At 33.1% G+C, this 17,665-nt stretch overlaps 1 protein-coding gene across 4 annotated transcripts in view; it reads right to left on the bottom strand.

Annotated features, from left to right (window-relative positions):
• LOC124354838 overlaps positions 1-17,665 on the bottom strand; it is a 60,968-nt gene that overhangs the window by 9,571 nt on the left and 33,732 nt on the right. For 3 of the 4 annotated variants that reach the window (XM_046805593.1, XM_046805591.1, XM_046805592.1), the window contains exon 2: positions 451-620. In XM_046805593.1, coding sequence (XP_046661549.1) covers positions 451-615 — 165 coding nt within the window. In that variant the 5' untranslated portion in view covers positions 616-620. Of the gene's footprint in view, positions 1-450; positions 621-1,754; positions 1,910-17,665 lie in introns of those variants that run through there. The other variant, XM_046805590.1, reaches the window with a different exon arrangement.

Genomic DNA, 17,665 nt, shown 5'->3' with positions numbered 1-17,665 from the left:
TTATTAAACCTTTTATTATGCTTTAATCACTGCTTTTATCACTTTCTTAATTAACATTGTATTGTATTATAATATAATATCAAGAATATAAAACCTTATACGAATTCTTATTTTAGTTATAAATATGGTTTTAATGTACTATTTTATCACTCAATTACAACCATCATTTCCTATCTGTATGATCAAACAAATTATACACGTTCTGTTACAATAACTAAGACTGAGTATATCACTGTGTAAATAAAATAAATGATGACTCGATATGAATAAAGATTATCTAATGACAATTGACAGCAATGAAAAATTGTCAGTCAATAAAACTATGACAATTGGGTGTTACAAAAATATCCAGGAAAGATACAAAAATATCCAAGCAATAGGTGTAAGCTATACAAAATGTTATACGTACTATTGTTTATATAGCCTCAGACATATCAAGAGTTGACAGACCTGTTCATCAAACGATGGAGGCAGAGCTCCTTCATTAACAGATCTGATACACGCAATAGTCTCCTCGTCACAAGGCGGATACTGAGTAGTAACATCGTCCCCGGCTGAGACCCCGCCAAAGAAACCATTTATCGCCAGTACCAGCAATATAGGTAATACTTCCATGTCGACTGAAACAATTTTTTTTTTCAATAATTATTGCAAATATTATTGTAGTATTATTTATGCTGATTAAATTTTGAAGCAAGTTCCTCATTTTCCATATTTACAGTACGTAGATTATAAACATAAAAATATAGTGTAACTGTAATAAGTATACTTCATATTTCTACCAGCAAATAGCAAATAAAATAATAGTTTTTTGTTTGATGCCTTAGATTTTTATGATACTCATGGATTTTTTAAAGTATTTACAAATACGTTTATTTGAAGCGCTGGTCCTAAACTCATCGCAGACTCATGAATCAGCGTTCAACTGTTAATTTTTAGCATTACGTTTGCCTTTTATGACGTCCCAAACGTTTCACAACAAAAGCTGATTTAGTGTTCATAGAAAAATCAGTAACTCTTCAAACAACAAAATAAAATCGGTAGAATCATTTCCAAACATACTAGCCTTCACTGTATTAAGAATAATTATATAGAAAATTTCTTCTAACATTTGAACACTGCAGTGCTGTTTAAATATTTTACAAGGCAATCCAGAACGTAGAGATAGTATTTTCTATTACAGTTAATAAATAATATATTTATTTATATTTTATTTATATTATCAATTAATTTATATAATCAAAATATAAATACTCTTATATTATTTATGTAGAATAATTCTACATATATTCATTCTTCAAGACGTATTTTATTATCACGCCTTGATTTGCAGATCATCCTCATATGATCAAATGCAATTACAAAGTTGGCTATTGTATTGCGCCATGATCACACGTGAAAGGTGAATAGACCAACTGTTTTAGGAAAGTTTCTATTAATAACAAATATACTCCGTTTTAAGAACACTCTTTGTTTAATATCGTTACGCATCCACCCGAACTTATCCAACTTGTATGACTGAACAAACATTTCATATAAAATACATGACGCTTAAATCTAAAACTGTCACAGTCGTAATGAAGCCCCTCATGCTTACAGTACCTTCATGATTAAGTCTAAGAATAATCAGTTGAGTAATATAAAATCTCTCTCAGAATAGGGATTCTTCTTTATATTTACTTTGTATTCTTTTTATTCATAGTAGAAATTTAGATCAAACAAATAATGAAATAGTTTTGAAAATCAACACTTACCTTATTTCAAGAATTATGTGTAAATATTTTCAATAGAAATAACTCTATTTCATCGATTAGAAAGTGTTTAACTACGAAATGTTACTATTTATCGCTTTTCTTTAAAGCAGCCACGGTTAACTATGCCATGCATGACTAAATAACTCAATTCGAAACATCAAAAGTTATCTGTTCGTGCATTTGGTTTTAACGGTTGTCACATTGTTTTATAGCGAGTGTTCGCTATAAAACTAGAGCTTTCTATGGAATAATCGTGCCCTTCAAATACATACAAGATAACTATAGGAAAGTATTTGTCATCATTTACAAATTTTGAAATTGAAATCCTTACTTCACATACTGGGATACTTTAATTTTAACATAGTGTTTTTTATTGTGGGGGAAGAATATTAAAATTAGTTGAAGACAAGTTTTTGTATTCTTAAATAACGAATACACCCCAAAAGTGCTACAAACTTATATATTGGTACAATTGGTACAAACTCTGATCATATCAAAGTTAAATCAAAATTAAGTTAAACATTGGAAGAAATTCTTAAGCCAATAAATCAAATTGGCTCACACAAAACTATGATTATAGAACGTATCTATCCCATAAACAACGTAATTAACTCTTTACCTAACCTAACATCTTCAACAATTAAAATATTTTCATAGTTCTTGAAGTACAAACTGGGTACTATGTGTTTAATGTTACCTAGCACTTAACAGACTACTCAGCACACTAGATCTGGACCAACCTATCCCGGTGAGCTCATGGATTTTATAGACTATTGTTTATGAGGGTCAACCAGTCTAATAGTCACCAAATCTGTTTAGCATGATAGGATTCAAAACGACGATGTTCCACTCCACCTTGTTATGTGGACACTGGAATAAACAAACACATGCTATGACATGCTTGCCTTACGATCAGGTGGGCGCTGAATCAACCCCTTTGAGAGATGAAAAATGCATCAAAACTTATTAATAAAAATTAGATATTGCATTTTATGAAGCTATCACAAAATATTAAAAATTAAAATATGAAAATCTATGACGGTTTCAGACTCTGTAGGTGTACGTCTATGTCGTATCCAGTCAGAACCAAAACTTTAAAATACACATAACGTTTGGCGCGAATAACGTATAAATGTGTATAGTTTATAACAATTTTATGTTTTAAAGTATTAGATAGAATGGTTGTTTAAAATGTATGAATATAATTTGAAAACAACATAAATAACACTTTTTAACGGTATATTTTTCTGATTTAGATTCACCCAAATCAATCTATGCACTGTGTTGGTTAAATACAATCGGTGTAAATTTGTAGTATGTTTACGATACTTTTTCATAATATGCATAAAAAGTAGATAATTTTATAACGTTTGCAAATCGGAAGTTGAAGTATAATTATGGTCATAGTGTTTTAGTTGTCATATTATCGATCTGGGTATAGTTAAAAACGTTATTAATTATATAGAATCAACGTTACAAGTTGGTATTTTAAAATATTACTCCACTACACAAACCATCTCGGCAACCATCTATCTAGCACAAATGTGAGTATGCTAGAGCTTACGTTCAGTAAAAAATGGATACCTTTTTATTTCTTAACCACTATTATTATTATTAATATTACATGGTTTTTGAGATATTGATATGTAGACTAATTGTTTTAACCCAAATGGTAGAGCTGGAAATAGTGCAGGAGACAATTAATAAATGAAATCAAGTCAACACAAACCAACAACCCGAAATTCAGGTGGAGAGGGTTTGTAACGAGGGTTTAACTTCATCATGTTACACAGATAATAGAGTAATGGATAGATTCTCGTGTTGCACTAATCTTTCTCTTCTCACCAATTTGAGTACGTGTTTAATATTCATATTTTGTTTGATTTTCAGATTTAAATTAACATAACATTTAAAACAACACATTTTGTTCAAGAATATTGTGAAACATTCATGTCGTATTTTTAAATATATTTTTGGGACTTTATGGAAAATCAGTCTTATGACCAAATTAATATCTGAATATGCTTTGCATTTTTACTAATCCTACCCCTCCATAATCAAAAAGCCTATTGATTAAAATATATATTAACAGAGTGTTCCCAAATGGGTGTCACAAACTTCTGTGCCTGATAGTATTCAACAGTAAAAAAAATTATATGTAAACATAGGTCAAGGATATTTTTGTTTAGCAGCTAGCCGCCATTTTGAATTTTTCATTAAAAACTTATCTCTAACACTACTTAAGTAATGAAATCTAATATAGCACATAATTGTAAATAGGTAAGAGGAAATTTAAAAAAATATAATAGTTATATTTTGTATAATGTTAACAAAATGGCGTCTGTTGAAAAAGTGTAAAGTTAAATAACACAAAAACCAGCATAGTTATAAAAAGGTTACTAGACACTAACTATTTTATAACAATTCCAACGGTACTTGCTCCTACGAAATGTAAATGTATAAGCTAGCACGACCACTTTAAGGGTACGTTTGAACAAGCCGGGAGCAGCAAACATTTTGTTTTTTAATAGACATAAGCTGTATTAGATCAGCTATAAAAAATGTACAAAGTACCAATTATTTTGAAATTTTTATAACTAATTCAACGGTACTTTTTCCAGCAAGATCCATCAACACATAAGCGAGCACGACCACTGTAAAGATACGCTTGCACAAGCCAGGATCAACAAACAGTTAATACCTTTTAACTGTGGCTTGTTTTTTCGTAATTATTCAAAAAATTGTAAAATAGTTAACATCTTGTAATTTTGTTGTAACTGATGCAAAACAGCAGATACAACATATCAACTGATAAAATCTTTGTTGCTCCCGGCTTCTGCAAGCATACCTGCAGAAAAAAAAACGTGCTCACTTATTCGTTAATGGATTTCATTGCAAAATATACCGTTGAAATCAGGGCCGGATCCAGGGAGGGGCAGGGGGGGGCATGTGACCCGGGCGCCGAGTTAGGGGGGGCGCCGCGCCGTGCGCCAAATGATGGGATGAGGCCACCATAAAAAAAAACATTTACCATTTCTACTGTCAAGTGTCAATAGCACAATATAGTCTACGTACATACAATTTCTTACTTCAGTAAACTATATTTGCGCAAACCAAAAGAACATAGGCCTAGTAAGAAATATCTTTAAAGCGGCAGGGTATTTTCATAACTAAGGCTGTGGGTTGGCAACATTGTCTACGGCTTGACTAGGACTAGAAAGCGCAAGCGAAAGTCTCCCGCTCCCGCCCCTGACTAGTGACTCGTGAGTGTTCCCGCTTGACGTGAGCGTGAACTTTTGATAAGTTTTAGGTTAGATTTCATGTCGCAGTTGTATGAATATTCTACCTGTGACTAACATAGATCAACATGTCGAAAAAACCATCAGGGTGTTTCCACAGAAAGAAAGCTAAAGCAAGACAACAAGAGGCCGCGAAATCGTCAACTTTAAATGTCATCATGGTTGCAAAATATCAAGGACCAAGGTAACTAATTTTTGTTGTATTTTAATTTGTTAAGATTCATTTTGAGTACAAAACAGTTATAGGCTATAGCGGCATAATAACAACAAACTTCAGTTTTAATGTTAAAAATAGTGGTTATAGATCATTAATTGTAAATATAGTTTTAGTTTATAGATATTTTATAGATTCGTTGCCTGAATGAAAATCCTCTCCCGTTCACATTCGTCGGCCGACGCCCACCACACCTTGCGTAGCATAAACACATTTAAATATTCAGAACTAAATACATTAAAAAACATATACATAAAATGCTTCTTTCACTTACTTTCTATGCTATTATTAACGATAGTTTTAATAGGGTAACGTACGTACTAAAATGTTAACAATACATTGATTGTAATAATATCCCCCTTGGCCCTTACTACTAAAACAATTAATATATCGAATAGGCTGTAGGCTAGTACTGTAATAGTATCCTAATTAAGATAGCATGTTTTTTAGCATTATTGGCACTATTTAACAACATTATATTTTTGTAACGTTTTTAGTTAGGCCTACATGATTTATAAAACGTTACACAATGTAATAATTTGTTTATGTTGTACATGTAACCTACTTAAAAAATTAAAATGTTTGGTCATGTGTGCATTTATGTCTGTTGCTTACAGACGAAGCCGAACCTGAAGCAACGAGAAATAAACCGTCTGTTCAAGAGGATGCGGTGGGAGAAGAAAACGCTGGAGGAGAAGATCTCATGGACGTTTGTGCAGAGGAAGAAGACAACAATGACTTTATTTGTGAAAAACCACATACTTCGCATGCTACTGATTTTGGGCCTCTTCTACGTCATTTCAAGAAGCCGTTTCAGTTTCAGACTCAAAAGGGCCTAACCATGAAGAACAGGAGAGTGAATGTGAGTACAATTTTAATTTTAATGACCCTGGAACTTGGCCAGCTCAGCTTAGTGACAAACAAAGATGTTACATCATACAAAGGAGATGTGAAAACGATGATCATAATCCTGATTTGAGTAAAAGCGGTAGGGAGGGCCGAAACCTTACAAAAGATTGGTTTTACAAAATTTTGAAAAATGGTTCAAAGGTCAAAAGATCTTATTTGGCTTACAGCGAGACAATGAATGCTTTGTACTGTGTTCCATGCAGGCTTTTTCGTCATTTGAACACAGAACATGAATCAACAATTTCGTTTTTAGCAAGAAAGGAGGGATTAACAAATTGGAAAAAACTCAGTGACAAATTGCCAGAACATGAAAACTCCCAGTACCATAAGAAAACCTTTGTTTCATGGAAAGCATTAGAAACGTCACTTGGAAAAGGAGGGATCGACAAGGAGTTGCAGGATCAGATAAAAAAGGAGGAATCCCACTGGAGAGAAGTACTACGCTGTATACTAGATGCTGTCTTATTTTTGGCAAAACAGGGTAGTGCATTCAGAGGGACAAACGAAACTTGTAACTTTGCAGATCCAAATAGTGGAAAATTTCTCAACACTATAGATTTAATTTCCCACTATAATGAGACCTTGCGTGAGCATATTGGTCTCCATAAGAAAGGGCAGCTCAGCTATTTTTCTCACACAGTACAAGATGAGTTTCTTGATCTCATTGCAAATGCAATTAGAGAAGACATAATTCAGGACATAAAAAAGCTAAATATTTTTCATTGATTTTCGACTGTACCCCTGATATAAGTAAAAATGAACAAATGACTGAAGTCATTCGTTACATTAAATATACTGACGAAGGGCCAGAGGTATGTGAAAGCTTTTTAGATTTTTTTACTGTGAGTGAAAAAACAGGCGAGGGGCTTTTTGAAAGCATTGCTAAAAAGCTCAAAGAAGATGGTCTAACTTGATGTTTTGCAGGGGCCAGTCGTATGACAACGGAGCAAACATGGCTGGGAAATACAAGGGTGTCCAGTCAAGGATTGTGCAAGAGAACAAACTGGCCTACTTTGTCCCATGCTCAGCCCATTCCTTAAATTTAGTTGGGGTTCATTCAGCAGAGGCCTGTGTTGAAGCATAATCGTATTTTGGTATTATAAACAGCCTCTACAACTTCTTTCATGGCTCTACATCAAGGTGGGAAGTTTTAAAACAACATGTTCCCCTTTCGTTAAAATCAGAAAGTAAAACAAGATGGTCAGCAAGGATTGATTCTGTGGAGGTTATTTATAAACATATGGACAAAGTGCTCTCTTCTCTTGAAGACTTAACTACCCATGAGTTCTCATCTCCTGAAACAAGAGCTGAAGCTAAATCGCTACTTAAAAACATGAAAAGGTTTGAATATGTTATTATGACATGCTTTTGGTATTCAGTCCTCAAGAAAATTGATAGAGTTAGCAAGTTTCTACAAAGAGAGGACACAACAGTAGACAATGCTGCAAGAAACATACAAGGTCTTCTAAATGTATTATCTTCAACTAGGGATTTAACTGTTTCAGAGGCAATTGATGAGGCAACATTTTTAGCTAATAATATGGGCATAACAGCAGAGTACAAGGAAACAAGAAAGAGAAAGATAAAGAAAATAACAGGAGACACACATGAAGATGATAGGCCAAATTTTACTGAAGAAGAAGAAGAGCTTTTCAAAAGATCACTTTTTCAAATATGTGATAGAATTATTAGTGAGCTAACTAACAGATATGATGCCTTAAAAATCGTTGCTGATAAGTTTAATTTTTTTTGTGGGGATCAAATAAAAAAATGGATGTTAAAACTTTGAAAAGTAAAGCAAAAGAATTAGCTACAACATATGATAGTGACTTAAATGAAGAAGAGCTTGTGAATGAAATAGAGAGTTTTAAATTTCATGCCTTAAATATGGAAGATGGATTGGAAGAAACAGCAGCATCTTTGCTCAAAATATTGCATAAGAGCAAGTTGAAAGAGGGTTATCCAAACATATATGTAGCTCTTAAAATCTTTCTAACGCTTCCAGTCTCTGTAGCATCTGGAGAGAGAAGTTTCAGCAAATTGAAGCTTATAAAAACCTATTTAAGAAATTCTATGAAACAGCAAAGACTAACTAATTTAAGCATTGTATCAATTGAACATGAAAGGGCTTCTTTGATTTATTTTGATCAGATAATTAACACATTTGCAGCAAAGAAGGCTCGGAAGATAAATATTCTATAATTGTTAGTATTGTTTTTTTCTAAAACAATTGTATTGTTTTGGATTCATGTAAAATTGTAAAATAGACATTTCTATTTCATTAAAATAACACTTTCTTATTCAACCTAACTTTTATTTTATTTCAACCCCATATACAAAGCATATAGTAGTAAAACTTATGGTAAATAGTTTGGTATCGGGGGGGGCGCCAAAAGTCAAGCTTGCCCCCCCCTAGAAGAAATGATAGATCCGGCCCTGGTTGAAATTGTAATAAAATTAGAAATAGATGGTGTATTGTGCAATTTTATAAGTATATTGGTTTATTGTTTTTAATTTAAAAATTGTCAATAGGAGCCATCTTGTTAATATAAAAGGAAATCAGGTTTGAAGTTTGGTATCTGTAGTCTACTAGTTCTATAGATATTAATTTTTAATAAAGATAGAAAATGGTGGCTAGCGGTTAAACGAGACATTTATCGAACTATGTATAGTATTTTTTGTTAAATTATGTGTTCTAATACCCACAGAAGTTGTTGACACCCTTTTGTGAACACCCCGTATATATAAAATATACATACATGTACAGTATATAAGGGAATATATATATATATATATATATATATATATAATTTCAATAAACATTGAATCACAAAAAGTACTTGCTCCGCCGGGAGTCGAACCCGGATATCTCAATTGCCGGGTGAATGTGCTACCATTACACCACGGAGCGCTTACTTTTTCCGATTCAATTATTTTGTATTTGGCCGTATTTGTCACATATGCGTTTAAATAAGCAAACTAACATGATCGGAAGACCATATACCTGTCAAACGACTTTTATTTACGTTAAATTGTATAAATGGCAATAGCCTTATTTAATTTAAATAAACATTGAATCACAAAAAGTACTTGCTCCGCCGGGAGTCGAACCCGGATCTCTCACTTGCCGGGTGAATGTGCTACCATTACACCACAGAGCGCTTACTTTTTTCCGATTCAGCGGTGTATTATATATATATATATATATATATATATTTTTTTACTTATATATATATATAAATAAATCCCGCCTATATTGCCCTATATATATGTATATACATATATATATATATATATATATATATATATATATATATATGCAGACCATTAAGTCTTAGGACAACCTTATAACTTTTAAACGACAAGAGATATCATAACAAAATTTTGTATACCGTTACTGTAAATTGTAAGCTACTTTTCTGTGTACATGCTGGTCGTATTTCACCTTTGGGGGACGGCCCGTCGGGGGTTATAAGAAAATCTTTAATGACAGCCTATGTTGAGTTGTACATCATTTTAAAGGTCTAGTTGAACTGAAAACAATGCCGCAAACCGGACTTCAAAAGGTTGATCCAGTCGGAAGAAATCGCTGTTCAAAGTTTTAAAAAATGTTTAATACCATTATTACATAATAAATAACTAATACTGTAGCTGTTAGAAGTTAAGGGGAATACTTAGTGAACTCATTTGAAAGTAGATGTTCAAAACGTTTCCTTTCGGCCGTCTGACAATGTGCTACGTTTAATCAGAAAAACCTGCTGCATTAAGAAGTATAATGAAATGTGAAAGCAGTACCTCTAGGTCAAGGTTTCCCATCCACTGGACTTCCCCATAATGGCTGTTATCTGTTTATCAGTTCTCTTATCAGTTTCACTTAAGCTACAGTACTTTTTGCAGCCATATCCTGTTACTGCAAGTTATAAGTTTTAAGAGATGTTGCTTAGTGAGCGTGAAAGAATTACACTTTTAATGATACGCGACTGGGGTGATAATGTAAGACCGTTTGCAGAAGTAACACATTTATTCAATGCTACTTTTCCTGATAGAGCTCCTATTTCTAAATCCACACCACAGTACACAGTTCCTCGCTTTGTAGACACTGGTAGTGTTGTGGATCGAGCCAGATCTGGACGACCAAGTACTGTGACAGACGAAGACGGCTTATTAGACATTCTTTCATTGAAAATCTAACTAAGCGAAGATGTTTTTGATCGCCGGATGGAATTCAGTGAAATTATGATGAATAAAATTGACCAAAACCCAATACTTTTAGACGGTATTATATTGAGTCGACTTTTATGTTGCATGGCCATGTTAACAGGCATAACTGCCGGTATTGGGAAAATGTTATAACCCACACTGGATGAGTGAGTGTCACACACAAAATCCCCAAAAATTAAACGTATGGGCAGGTATCGTACGTAATTCAATTATAGGACCATTTTTCATCGATGGAAATTTAAATGCCAACAAGTATCATGATACGCTCCAAAATGAGATAGTTCTTGCTTTACAAGCTACTCTGGACGCTGACTTCCAAACATGATTTTTCCAACAAGACGGAGCACCGCCACACTAAGGTGTTCAGGTAAGGCAATACTTAGATTCCCACACCGGTGGATTGGAAGACGTGGTGCGATTGAGTGGCCGGCTCGTTCCCCTGACCTAACTCCGCTTGACTACTTCCTATTGGGCTACATCAAGGACAAAGTGTATCGAACTCAGCCTACAGATCTGAACGAACTCAGACATAGGATATCACATGAAGCTCAACCTATTCCACGAGAATACATACAAAATGCAGTAGCCGGCATTTATAACCGTTTACGGTTGGTACGAACATTCCCTTACGTTTGAGAAGTTTGTTAATCAGTCTTAAACAATAATAAATATGCAGTTGTTCATAAATTCTTTTAATTCCTATAGTATCACACTTACAACACTTTTAAGACGTTACAGTTATTAATTAAATCCCTCAATAATTGTATTTATATTAATTATTTTATATTTTGTTAAATATATTTTTTTTAAGTGCTGAAGGTATAAAGTTAAGAGATTTTCATTTTTAATATAATAGTTTTGTTACAAAACTTCCTTAAATACGCATTATTATCTTACGTTAAACATTTTTCGGTAAAATACGTAGTTTTGGTTTGACGTGATGGTTGTACAAAACATGTCTTATAATCCAATTTCCTCGGCATTAAAAATTCACAAACTTTGAATAGAACACGAGTGTTGGTAATAAATAAACTAGTTGTGAAAGATGTGTGCATCTTTTCTTTAGCAAGAATACTGCACTAATTAACAGAAAGTGCATACAAGGACGTTGCTGCAGTAATTTATCAACAATCTGACGCTAATGCTGCTGTATATTTTTTAGAGCAGACCAAACTTTTTACCTAACTATTCCTAAAGTATGCATAAGCACAAGTTTGAAACTTTACTCATCTCTCTGATGCTTTAATATCTGTAACCTAAAACACAGTAACCAATCAACCTAGATTTTAAATCAAAAACATAGAAATTAAAATAAACTTTGCTACTTTGCATTTAATGCATTTGCCTATATTTGCTATCGTTTTTACTGTTGGTTAGTAACATTTATATTAAAATTCAATATTTCTGCTTTAAAAGTCACTGTAGTATGCTCATACTCTGCGCAATACAACATATTTTAAATATATTTAGTTGCAAAATGATCGTGTTTTATTTAAATTCTTCAATACTTAAAATTTTTTATATTAAAAAGCCAACCATATTGATCAGGTTATGTTGTACAGTAGACTGTTTAAGATTTAAAGTGTATAGGTATACTCAGTAAGATGGTGAGGGAATTTAGAGGTGTTTTTAATTAATCATCTTACAATCCTACATACATTAAGGCTATGTGTTCTCAAAGGAAATATACTTTAAGAATATGTTTCGATACTACCTAAATGTAGGCCTATGAAGATAAAGGAACGCCCCAATTTTGTATTACAACCTCTCTTTGGAATGGGAATTTTACCACAAACTGGTGTTTTGGTATTAATTCTCATTATTTTAAATGTTTTACATTTATTGAGTTAAATCTCTGATTAAAACTTTTATAAGAGTTATCATTACTAGCACTTGTAACATAATAATTAGGAGTATGCTTATTCCTAAGTATTAAGTACAAAGTTAAAGTTCTGCTAGTTCTTTTGTTTTGTAGTCCAAACCCCAAATCATACCTATTATTGCATTCAATTATTGTTATTGTAAAATTTCCACACCACAACTCACTAGGATCGAAAGTTTCTGGTCTTCAAAGGCGGTGACAGTGGACATTTGTACAGAGAGTTTTTGATATAAGTTATGGGCATTAAGAAAAAACCTCCTTCTCATAACACATACACCCTGACAAAGATGCTACCAGTATTTTTACCTGAACATTTCGCTGCCACAAGATATTTGGTAGGTCAGTGATAGATATCAAGAGATATTTTTACTTCGTTTTTTATATTCCGGATTTCAAACTATAACAATAATAGGATATAAAGGGTTGAGGGCATCATAAATCAATTTCATTAATCAGATGTATATGAATCAAAATTTCCTGATTTTCCGTGTTCCTCCTATGTCGGCTAAAAAACTTTTTGACGTGACAACGTCTTAAATTAGGTTGCGGCTCGGAGTCACTCATGAAAAAGTGTAACGCCCGGTAACGTTACGATGCCCGTCCAGTGGGTCCGCCGCACGGGATAAAGCAGATAACTATGTTTATTCGTGAAAATGTGGAGTGCTTAGATTCGTCATTTACAACAACTACAACAATAAAGGTAAATAATTGTACACTGATATTTCATTATCGTAAACTATGATTGATTGATTAATTGTTAGATTGACACAAAAGTTGAGAAACTGAGTTTATAGGTTATGTCATATTATTGACAAATGTTGATAGTGTTAAGTAAATTATTAGTTTAAATCACTCTGCAATCAATCGTAATTCAGTCGATTGAGAAGAAACAGCGCGTATTGCTAGTCAAACATTTAAAATAACAAATTATAACCTCTAACCTGTCATAATAGTGCGACCAAACAAACGAACTAAACCGACCAATCACCACGCGCGGAGTTAAAATTTAACTGTGTTTAGCAAGAATTTCAAATTCCAATTTTAGTAAATGTTTTATTCAACTTTACCATTTACAATAACAAATTTTAATTAATTTCAAATTATGTACAATGTTTTAGTAAACAAAATATATTTCTATAGTTAAAATTTGTGCAATTTTTATTTTCATTCAATTCCTTGTTCCTATTGTGCAATTTAATAATATTCATATCAATAAATATTCTACCGAGAAAAAGACGTTGTCACGTAAAATCTTCGCCCGTAAAACCGACTTTACAGGCAACCATTTTTTTTATGAAACGATACAATGAACATAAGCCCGACATAATGAAAAATAAGCAAAGATCCATCGTCGCTCAACACTTCATTGTTAAATATCATTTAGTGTATTCGATTGAGAATGGCCTGGAAGTTCTACATTTATGTCAATAAGGACGAAAATTAATCACATTCGAGGAATATGAAATTCACAAATCATTAAAAACGAAGAATAAACCAATGTGCTCGATGAAAAATTGTTGTTCAATTCGTGCTTTATCTTTAACGCCAACCTTAAAGGTGATGGACTAGTACAAACAATAGATCACCGCCCTCCTGATAACGCAGTTTATTTGTAGCGACGGAGGCATAATGATCCTGTAGTCTCCTACTGCGCCTAAAAAATGTGAAGACCTGTTAGTCTTCCGGGTTTTGTTCGTTTGTGTCGTGTGTGATATTTGTAATTTAACTGAGTAATACTATTCGTACTGACGAAGTTGGCGCCGATGTACGTATGTGTTTTTATTTTCTTTTGATGATATATTTATACCGAAACGCGTTAGTGGATTTTAATATTTGATTTGTACTGTTTAACCTATAACAGTCTGCGTGCTGGCAAAGCCTATAACACGTGGGGCTACAAAACCCTCATTAGTGTGGGTCCATCCGCACGGTATCTGAGAACAAACTGATTTATAGATTTGAAATTTTGTGCATATTCCATTTCTATGTAGGCAACATCGAGTTCGATTTTGGTACATTTCACTTCAACTATTTGGCTGACCATTAACGAACATTTTTAAATTGATGTTATAAGTAACCATAAAGTTAAAGAGAAAACCACAGAACATATACATTTACAATCAAATTTATTATCATAATACATAATATTGATTAAAATGTGACATAGTAACAAATGTAGCGTAACTAAATTACAAAACACATCTGGATAGATTTCATTCGTACGCTGAATGTTGCATAAAAACTCATTTCTACATAGACAAGAATGTATCTTGATGGTGCATATTGATCCATGAGATTTAGCTAGGCATTACTGAAGCCTATCACTTGGTAGGCCGGCACATTTCTCTGTTACTTGTCGCGCTGTCTATATGATTTTGTCTGTCCAGAGAACGTTTCAAGAATGACATAGAGGTACAGCTACAGAGATGCCTGTTACAATCGTGTATCAGGATTCGCTATGGCTGCAGGTATTAACGTGATGTGGCATACTCCTACCTTGTAATAAGGATAAAAATACCCATAGGCATACTTGCGGTTAGTAATGATAATTAGGAAAAATAGCTAATTTGCACCTGGCATTATCTATCTTGACTAGCCTCAGAATATCGGAATCTCTAAGAGAGGCATTTATATATCTCAATAGAATTTGAGATGTCTCTGAGTATACATTAGGTGCTTACATATACATGATATATAGAGACAGGTTCATGACGTTCAATATTTTCTACATATTTCCCATTTTTTTTCTAGTTGATTCTAGAGATAATTTTCCTGTTTATGTTTAAATTTCATATTCTGGAACAGCAAAAAAGGAAGAATGTCGAGAGTGAAATTTTCCAAATGGTCATGAATCTGTTCATCGCACAACGTGGCATTCGACTAGAGCTCCTATGATTCCCTGTGTAGTATCCGCAAAAATCATGTTGCAAAGTATATGAACGACCTGAATTCATGTCAAAGGAGTTCCTATAATTTAAAATTAACAGAATGAGGACTTATATTGCATCATGTTCTCACAAGTAACCAATAGTAGTTTAATATGCAGTTGTGTATAGTCATAACACTAAACTGTTTGTAAAGTGGAACATAGTTATAACACTAAACTGTTCGTAAAGTGGAACGTAGTTACTCAGCTAGTTAATAGTCAAGCGACCTTAGGGACCAATAGTAGCCCTATTGTTCGTCTGGATTGCATTGATGGTCAAAGCCGAATCTCAATTAATTGCCGAGTTACCGGAAGTTCCATTGATATCCTCTGATCAGTCTGGCCGGATTAGACTTCTCTATTATTTAGTAGAATCAGGATGCGGGCGTACATGAGGCCGTATTAATACCATAGTAAATCCTGATTGCCTCAAATCACCTGTACAGTTAGTCTCCAAGTACAATACTAAACCTCGAGGACCAGTATATACGCAAGGCCAGACATTAGTCGTTGTCATACATGTTGTTTTCTAATAAGCATCATACGAGAGGACAAGGTTATTTTAATATATGTTCATTGTGTTTTGTAAGACTTGTATTTTTAGATGAGGGATGTTGCAGTAGTACATAAAAGGAATCCTAAAAGCAAACGATTCACTGGTTATTTTGTCTGTCGTGGAGAACCACTTCAGAATTAGACTACTGAATTTCACATAAACTACAGTGTTGTTCGTAATGAAATAATAAAAAGAGGTAAAGTATTATACTGTAATGGAGTGAAATAAATTCAAAGAGACCTTATCACTACGTTTGTCCCTTTCTCTACTCAAACTATAACCAATTATTTCGCTATATAGTTCTGGTCAATCCTAAAACGTTACGATTACCAAATGCGTTGATCATCTAAACTGTAAATTGAATTCTGCTATAATTGCTGAACAGTAGATTCATACGCGATAATGGTTTCAAAGAAACTTTGTGTAAACATTAACCACACATACGGGCACGGAATAGCTGTGTTGTATTCAATACTTACTATAGTTCCACAGTTGATACATTATTTACTACGGTACTACAGTTGATTAACATTAATTACTACAGTTGGTATAGCAACAAACGCGTAAATTGTAGTGGATGTCCCAACAGAGTTTGTTGCTTATGCTACTAATACCAATTACGATGATGTTTGATTGATGTTATACTGTCACCAATACTTCAAATTGGAGCGATTTTAATAAACTAATTTAATATTTACAGTTTTCTTTGACCAGTAACATCTTAACAAAAAGCGAAACTTTGTTAACACGAAAACAAAACCAAACTATCTAGTTCCCTTGCTATCAATTGTTGTACCGAGCTGGAACTTGTTTCAGCATTCCTATCGTCAGTTCTTGGTAATATGATAGAGTAGTTCATATTAACATGTAATCAATATCTCGAAAACTGTTAGAGATACCAAAAAATTGTTTATCATAAAATGTTTATTAAGTCTTATATGCATCAAATAATACTTTTAGTATTCTTCTCTAAATTCATAAACAACGAAGTTGTGAATTTATAAAGTTAAACGGTCACTATACTGAAACTAAATGGCTTTTCAATCTGGCCAACAAACTTAGTGAGACATTTATAATATCAATTTCTTGTACCGAGTCTCAACTTGTTTGGGCTTTTATAGATTTCTTATTAGAAAGCATTTATACATAAATAATTTTTAACGGAGGTGGTTTTGCGCCCTGGGGTCATTTTCGGAGAAATTAGGCAGAAATTTTCGGTAAGTGCTACCATGATGGTGATTGCATTAGGCTTATTTTGTATACAAAGTCTACTTAAAACCCAAAATACATTATTAGACGGAAATCGCAGTAAATATAAAACACATGTCTCACTGGAATTTATTTATTTTTAAACACCCATATAAAAAACCAGTTGGAGGAAAAGTCCTGCAACTAACAAGCATTTGTCCCAGTTATTTGTTCTGCGGAAAATATGTTTATACCTTGTAATGATCTCTCAGTATAACTTTTAATAGTATAGGCTTGCAATTAAAAGTGCCTTTGTTACTATTTTCTTGCTGTTTTATTTTTGTTAAATTGTTTTTATTTTATACTATTTAATTTCCAATGAGTCGTTAAAATTCCAAAAAGTTATACTCGTATGTATGCGTTGTAGACACTTTCAGTGAGTCAATGTTTATACACACTTTTAGAAAACTAACTTAAAAACGTTAAAAATAACTCGTTTATATAAATAAATTAAATATATATTTCCTCAATTATATGTACAATATTTGTTACAAACACTTTTAAACTCTCGTAACCTGCAGTGATAGCTAAAGATCGCGTACTTTTGTTAGCTAGCAGTCGCACAGACCGTGACTGAGTAATGTGGCTCACTGTGGCACTTGGACAAACCACTCAGCTCTCCTTCTCTACACATATTCATACCTTATCAAACTAAT

Source organism: Homalodisca vitripennis, chromosome 2 (genome assembly GCF_021130785.1).
Source record: "Homalodisca vitripennis isolate AUS2020 chromosome 2, UT_GWSS_2.1, whole genome shotgun sequence".
NCBI classification, from domain to species: Eukaryota; Metazoa; Arthropoda; class Insecta; order Hemiptera; family Cicadellidae; genus Homalodisca; species Homalodisca vitripennis.
The sequence above is the reverse complement of the archived record's forward strand: the minus strand, read 5'-3'. Positions and strand labels throughout refer to the sequence as shown.